This window comes from Brassica rapa, chromosome A01, assembly GCF_000309985.2.
Source record: "Brassica rapa cultivar Chiifu-401-42 chromosome A01, CAAS_Brap_v3.01, whole genome shotgun sequence".
Lineage (NCBI taxonomy): Eukaryota > Viridiplantae > Streptophyta > Magnoliopsida > Brassicales > Brassicaceae > Brassica > Brassica rapa.
In genome coordinates this window covers 21,299,525-21,307,750 of record NC_024795.2, presented here as the reverse complement: position 1 = coordinate 21,307,750, position 8,226 = coordinate 21,299,525, and the positions used below count along the sequence as shown (strand labels likewise).

Genomic DNA, 8,226 nt, shown 5'->3' with positions numbered 1-8,226 from the left:
GTCAAACACTCTGGCTAAATTAGAAGGTTTCAAGGACAAGAAGTATTTCAAAGACGCTGGGTGGTCTAGAGTCTCTTGGGTTTACTTTGTGCTCAAATCACGTGTTCTCTCACGTGAGAAGCTGGTGTTATAAACTTAAAAGTTAAAACAGAGAGATCGTTACGGTGACGAGACGAGCTTCTTCAAGATTCTTCAATGTTGATTCTTTGATAGAAAGAGAGAGATGTGGGAGATCTAGAGAGAGTGAGGAGGTTTCATTTCTGGGGTTCTAGAATTCTTTTCTTATTCTTGTTACTCTTGTAAGCAAACCGGATTGTGGTTTTGCAGGTGAGTGATAGCTTGTACACACCACCACCGGAGGTGGTTTCCGGTGACATATGTAGAGGCAGTTGGGGAGCAGGAGTTCTCCCCTCCGGATGTAACCGTTCTTTAACACGGTGAACCGGCCAACCGGGTGAATATTTTGGAGTTTATAGTAACGAATCTGTGAATCAAGATTGGTGGAATCTGGTTTGATTCCTCAACAAATGTTGAGGCTTAAAGAGATAGTGTGTTGACTGTTGAGCCTTGTATGCTTTTAAATTAAATGTTGTGTTCATTCTCCAGGTCACTACGATAGGCTTGGTTAGCGAATTTCGTACTTTCTTTTCTCGGAACATGTTATGTACTTTTCTCGGAATATTGTCTCCAGGTTTTCTATACAGAAGCAAGGAATCTCCGCTGTGGAAGGCCTTGATTATTTTTTGAAAAGAAAAAGGGTTAGAATAGTAACTTCGTAGCCAGAATGTAGAGGAAGCGCACTACGACGGCTATTTCGTACAGATAATATTGTATCTTCTGAATTTCGAGCCGATAGTGATGCTAAGACGTCGTCTGCAAATTTTTGGACCTAAACCTAAATAATAACGCAATTATGTCTTTCGATGCAACCTGTAAAACCTACTCATACATACATATTAAAATAATTATTTAATAAAGTAGCAAATACTTTAGTAGATCGTGACTTACCTTTATTCACACATTAAATGGTTTTTTTCATCATACCCCTATGAAATCATTCTTTACTAGGTGTTTTGCCTGCGATGCAGACTTAAACATTTTCATAATTTTTGAAAAGTTCTTTATACACTATATTTATTATACTAAAATAAATTTTAAAATAACTTAATATTAAATTTTTAATTATATAATTTAAAAAATTTATTTGATTAATATTTAATTATATATTTATGTTTTAACTTTTTAGTAAAACACTTTTTCAGATAACAATACAATATATATATATATATAAATTATCTTTTTAATTATATTTTTAGATTTTGGATAATTCAATATTTTATTTTAATTATATAATTAAGAATTTTATTTGATTAATATTTAGTTATATAATTCTTGTTTTAACTTTTTTATATATAATTCATGTTTTTAACTTTTTACTAAAAGACTTTTTCAGATAACAATACAATATATACATAAATTATCTCTTTTTTTAATTATATTTTCAGATTTTGGATAATTCTTACTATTATTAATTTTAATCAATTATCTAATCAAATAAATTAAAATTTCATTTTATTTTTTAATTTAGTTATACATTTTATTCATTAAGGGTATAAACATTATTAACCACTCTAACTTTTAACGTGAGAGCTCGATTCCAAAAAATTTCATGTTTTTAACTTTTTACTAAAAGACTTTTTCAGATAGGAATACAATATATACATAAATTATCTTTCTTTTTAAATTATATTTTCAGATTTTGGATAATTCTTAATATTATTAATTTTAATCAATTATCTAATCAAATAAATTTCATTTCATTTTATTTTTTTAATTTAGTTATACATTTTATTCATTAAGGGTATAAACGTTATTAACCACTCTAAGTTTTAACGTGAGAGCTCGATTCCAAAAATTTACTTCGCAAATAATAGTATAAATAATTCATGTTTTTAACTTTTTACTAAAAGACTTTTTCAGATAACAATACAATATATACATAAATTATCTCTTTTTTTAATTATATTTTCAGATTTTGGATAATTCTTACTATTATTAATTTTAATCAATTATCTAATCAAATAAATTAAAATTTCATTTTATTTTTTAATTTAGTTATACATTTTATTCATTAAGGGTATAAACGTTATTAACCACTCTAACTTTTAAGGTGAGAGCTCGATTCCAAAAAATTTCATGTTTTTAACTTTTTACTAAAAGACTTTTTCAGATAGCAATACAATATATACATAAATTATCTCTCTTTTTAAATTATATTTTCAGATTTTGGATAATTCTTACTATTATTAATTTTAATCAATTATCTAATCAAATAAATTTCATTTCATTTTATTTTTTAATTTAGTTATACATTTTATTCATTAAGGGTATAAACGTTATTAACCACTCTAAGTTTTAACGTGAGAGCTCGATTCCAAAAATTTACTTCGCAAATAATAGTATAAATAATTCATGTTTTTAACTTTTTACTAAAAGACTTTTTCAGATAACAATACAATATATACATAAATTATCTCTTTTTTTAATTATATTTTCAGATTTTGGATAATTCTTACTATTATTAATTTTAATCAATTATCTAATCAAATAAATTAAAATTTCATTTTATTTTTTAATTTAGTTATACATTTTATTCATTAAGAGTATAAACGTTATTAACCACTCTAACTTTTAACGTGAGAGCTCGATTCCAAAAAATTTCATGTTTTTAACTTTTTACTAAAAGACTTTTTCAGATAGCAATACAATATATACATAAATTATCTCTCTTTTTAAATTATATTTTCAGATTTTGGATAATTCTTACTATTATTAATTTTAATCAATTATCTAATCAAATAAATTTCATTTCATTTTATTTTTTAATTTAGTTATACATTTTATTCATTAAGGGTATAAACGTTATTAACCACTCTAAGTTTTAACGTGAGAGCTCGATTCCAAAAATTTACTTCGCAAATAATAGTATAGATTTTTCTAGCTATCTCGTCGGAACTGAGCCTTCTATAGATCATCAGCTAATGGGATGATCGGGCCACTGTCCGGGCCGAATTAGTGGGTCAGAGTATTGGAGCCTGGCTCTGATACCCTGATAAGTTTACTGAGTTTCCAACTTAAAACCAATTGGCAATTAGTAGATTAACCCAAATCTTTTATATATTACTCAAGTTCCTTTCATATTTTTGATGTAGGATATTTTTTCAATAGTAATGACGACCAATTGTGGTCATCTCTGAAGCTGAAATAATTTTCTTTCATTTGACTCACTAGTTGTAAAACCTATAACCCAAAAGTTTGATCTTTGCCTTTGGACTCGTGTGTTCATTATATTCTACTTTTGATTAGTTTGTGAGGACATTGAAATAGGAGATGCCGCGAGGTGAAATACCGATTGCCGTCATCGTCGTCACCATTTCTTATCACCTCATCACAATGTCTATTCTCTTTTCCACCTACTTGGCCAACAACAAATTTCCTGTTTCTGTGCATCTTTTCCTTCGCTGCCGTCAGATTCACTTATCCTCCATCACTACCAGTTACTAAACTTTAATCGGAGAATGATGCTTTTTTTTATTCTCTATTCTACATTATACATATATATTAGAAATGAAACGTTATATGTACTGTTTTTGTTATCATTCCACATGTAGCACTGACATCAACACCACCACCACAAGTTATTTCATTGCCGTCACAAGCTTCTCTCCATCACCGTTGCCCCTCATAGCTCCTCACCTTCGGCTCTTTCTTACCTTTTTTACTATTCCATCAGTTCCATCTCTAGTCATTTTATTTGCATTGTATTATTTATTTTGTTCTATTATATTTGGCACCCGCATAATAGAAATGTATTGTACAGGAAATAGACATGTGTTATATATTGTTTTTTTTATAGACATGTCTTATATGATTTCTATGAATCAACGATTTTATACTTGTACTTATTCATCAAAACCAATATTTTAGAAATGACAACATTTTAAAATTGAATCTTCAAATTGCAAAACATAACGAGAATTGCAAAATCAATTTGATCTTCTTCTCACCCATCCATGCAATTTGTTTCATCGTTTCCACTGTGAGGAGAAATTTGATTATTTGACAAATTTATTTTTACCATTCGCAAGTCTATTCCATATTTATATAGTATGGTTCAATATTAAAAATATTATGTGTACTATTTTTAGGTTTTGATATTTGGATATAAAGATTTTATTTGGGTTTAAAATTTAGTGATTAAGGTTTATGATTTAATGATTAGGTTTTAAGATTTAGTATTATAAGGTTGGAATTGGGCTATATAGTTTAGTATTTATGGAGTGGGGATGGGGTTGGAGTCCTATATTATTTCAGTTATATGAAATAGAAAACTCCAGAACTTTCAAATCATGTGTTTGTGCATTTTTGAACTTACTATCTGTAGTAAATAGAATACACTCTTTATTGAAAATATCTTATAATTCTATCTACTCATTTTAGTTTACACTGTGAATAAGTATGTGGTATATAAGTTTGTGACATAGACTTTTTAATGTGATGGGATTACAATAATACTGATCCACTCATGTCTATAGCAAAAACCATCGAAAACTAGCACAATTTATTCACAGCAAAGGTGATATCTGGTCGCCCACTCTATCTCTCTATGACTGGATATTTTTTACTAGTAAAGATATAACCGGACCACAAATGAGTTAAATGTTAGTTTGTTATAATGACAAAATCAATGTTATATGCTTAATTTCGTTTCAAAATTTGGTTAGATAGCAAATTCTCCCTAATCTTAATAGAATGTAAATTTATTTATAAAAAATATTTGAGAAATTTTCTTTTTCTCCACTGAGATTGCTAATTGCTTGCTCCTATCACTCTTTAAAATGGCAGCCATCCACCTCTTTCGCTTGCATCTTCCGGTTAAAACCCCACATTCTCTCTTTCTCTCTCTGATGGAAAAACCAGTGTCTGAAGCATGGAGATCCGACCCTGCCGTCCGACCGCCGGATACCCCATTAGAGCCTATGGAGTTTCTCTCTCGCTCCTGGAGCGTCTCAGCTCTCAAGGCCTCTAAGGCTCTCGCTCATTTGACGATCTTAGGAGATAGCACTGTCAAACTCAAAGAGAAATCAATCACAGGCGGAGAGACATGGGAGAACAGTCTCATCTCCGAGAACCCTTTCTCCTTCGCGTCCTCTGGAACTTCTCAGAGGGTCGTGGACCGTGTCTTATCTCAGTCTGTGAGTATTCTTCTTGGCTTTTGTTTCTCCATTATTTTTTTTATTTTAAGTGGACTCAGGATAAAAAGAAGACAGAGCTTTTTCAGACAAAACTAAGAACGTTGACAAATCTCTTCTGTCCAGATTCTCAGAATCTCAATTACTAAAGTATATCATGCGCAATAATTTGTAATTATACACTCTTGCTTAATAAAACTGAAATGATTTTCCAAAACACTAATTTTCCTGGGACCCTCTATACATAATCACAAACGTTTGGAGTTTTAAAGAGTCAAAAAGCTAACAACTCACTGTTGTTTATTTGTCTTCATTCTTCTAATTCGACTTCTTGTCTTTATATTTCTTTTCGCAGCAAGAAGTGTCGCCACGAACATCTGGTCAGCTTTCTCACAGCAGCGGTCCTCTCAACGGTTTCTTAACCGACAGTCCTCCAATTTCACCGCCGGTAATGGACGACATTCAGGTAAAACATTCTCACTATGTTTTTTTCTTTAGTCTCGGCGGCAAATGACTGAGATAATCTGAGTTTAATTAGTTTTGAAATAATATCTAGGTCTCTACGTTATAGCGTTTCTTTTCATTCATATGTTTTCATTTACAAACGTAATATTTATATTGCATGTACACCAACATTCAACATCTTAGGTTTTGTCTTTTCTTGTTTCATCACTCTTTGTGGTAACTAAACTTACGATGATCAAACACCAATACACAGAACTTCAACTCTCAGTTCCGTCCAATGGCGAACACTCCGGGACCTATCACGGCGAGAACCACACAGTCTAAGACGGTGGGTCGCTTGATAAAAGACCGTAAAGAGAAAAAGAAGGAAGAGACGCGAGCACAAAACGCCCAGATTCACGCCACGGTAACTATAGCCGGCGTGGCAGCAGCGGTGGCTGCAATCGCGGCTGCGACGGCGGCTTCTTCTAGCTCCGGGAAAGATGAGCAGATGGCTAAAACGGACATGGCCGTGGCTTCTGCTGCAACCCTTGTGGCTGCTCAGTGCGTGGAGGCTGCGGAAGTTATGGGAGCTGAGAGAGACTACGTAGCCTCCGTTGTTAGCTCCGCCGTCAGTGTTCGTTCGGCCGCAGATATCATGACATTAACAGCCGGAGCAACTACAGGTTCTTTCTAATTTTTATTTATTTCTCAGCTAATTAACTCTTTGTTAATTCTGAATTTGACTCAATTAAACTTTATTACTGAATCAACGGCTTGCATTATTGTTTAATAACTCGGGATGTTTTTTTTTACTATTGATCATATTCTAAACTGAATGTCTTTTGTTTGTGGTGCAGCGTTAAGAGGAGTGGCTACATTGAAGGCGAAAGCGACGAAGGAGGTGTGGAACGTTGCATCAGTTATTCCAATGGATAAAGGAATCAATCCTGGAGGCTTCAGCAATATTGATAGTAACATTAACGGTAGCAATAGCAGCTCAAGTAGTAGCCACAGTGGCGAGTTTTTAGCGGAAGATAATTTCTTGGGGCATTGCAGCAGAGAATGGCTTGCAAGAGGTTGCCAACTCCTCAAACGCACCCGCAAAGGTATAAACGCAAATCTATTATTAACTGTGCTTCTCTGAGTTTGTTTCTTGGATCATTTGTCTTGCCTAATGTCATGGTTTTGGCAGGTGATCTTCATTGGAAAATAGTTTCTGTTTACATAAACAGCCTAAATCAGGTTTGATTCGATCTTTCTTGTTTCTTAAGTTTCTTCAATCTTTCTTCTTGGGAAATGAAATCATTGATGTGATGAACTTTGAAGAGAGAAAAATATCAAAGAGGAGAGAGCGGTGCATTATTAGCGAATCAGTGGAAACTTTTGTGACCCAGATGAGTGTGTCTTGTTAAAAGAATACAAAGAAAAAACATGATTAAATAGTTTCATAGACCAAAAAAAGAACAGAAGAAAGCAGAAATGAAAATAAGGATAAAAACAAATTTTCAGGATCTGCTTTAGTCTCTGATTAAATACCATTTATTTGTATTACTCTAATGGTTTTGATTGTTGAACATGAAGGTTATGTTAAAGATGAAGAGCAGCCATGTTGGAAGAACTTTCTCAAATAAGAAAAAATGTAAGAGATATTTGCCCTAATTATGCATACAATTATCAATAACTAACAATAATTGTCTGCTAGATTTCTCCAAATGTCTCCATAACATCGTTAATGTCTAATTGACCAGCTCGAAGAAAAATGGTCTGTTTGGCATTCTCATAGTACTAATGTGACATAGTCACATAAATAAAGGGAAAGCTTTAGTTATGTCACTGTCTTCTACTACTATCAAGGATATAAGAATTCAAAACTTTGATGTGGGTCTAGTTTGAACTTGGGAATTTGAGAAAGGATTAAAATAAAAAGCAAAAGAAGTATGGGACTAAAGTGAACAGAAGATCAAAACAAAATGATACTCTATCTCTAACTTGTTTTTTTTTTGTCTTTCTTTTAAATGTGAATATCAAGACTCCTTTATATCATTTTGCCTAATCTTGTTTATTCTATATGTCAGATGTTGTGATGGATGTGATCAAAAACATACCAGCTTGGCCAGGCCGCCATTTGCTGGAAGTTGGAGAGGATCTGACATACTTTGGATTGAAGACAGTTTTGCGAGGGATTGTAGAATTTGAGTGCCGGAGCCAAAGAGAGTATGAAATGTGGACACAAGGTGTCACACGGCTTCTTGCTGTTGTTGCCGAGAGGAATAACCGATATAGGATATGAAGGAGTAGCCTACGAGTTAAGAGCTACTGTTTTGGGTGTAATATAACTTTTGGGGTCAAATTAGGAATTTAGAGAAAGCTGAGAGGCTCTTATAGAGGAAAGTTTAGGTAAAATATATAAGGGTGCTTTGGTTAAACAAAACTTGGTGTTTGTAATTTTGTTTTCTTTTAGCGTTTTTGTAAAATGTTTAATCTTGAAGTTATATATTTCCATTTTAAAAAAATAAGGTGGGCAATC

General features: G+C 32.4%; 1 protein-coding gene across 1 annotated transcript; it reads left to right on the top strand.

Moving 5' to 3' along the window:
* The first annotated feature begins 2,969 nt into the window (after nucleotides 1–2,969).
* LOC103834337 (VAN3-binding protein) lies at nucleotides 2,970–8,226 on the top strand. The gene is made up of 7 exons (XM_009110411.3): nucleotides 2,970–5,255; nucleotides 5,608–5,718; nucleotides 5,971–6,382; nucleotides 6,557–6,805; nucleotides 6,892–6,941; nucleotides 7,281–7,338; nucleotides 7,775–8,226. Exons 1-7 carry the CDS (start codon nucleotides 4,899–4,901, stop codon nucleotides 7,987–7,989), a joined length of 1,452 nt encoding a protein of 483 aa, XP_009108659.1. The 5' UTR covers nucleotides 2,970–4,898; the 3' UTR covers nucleotides 7,990–8,226.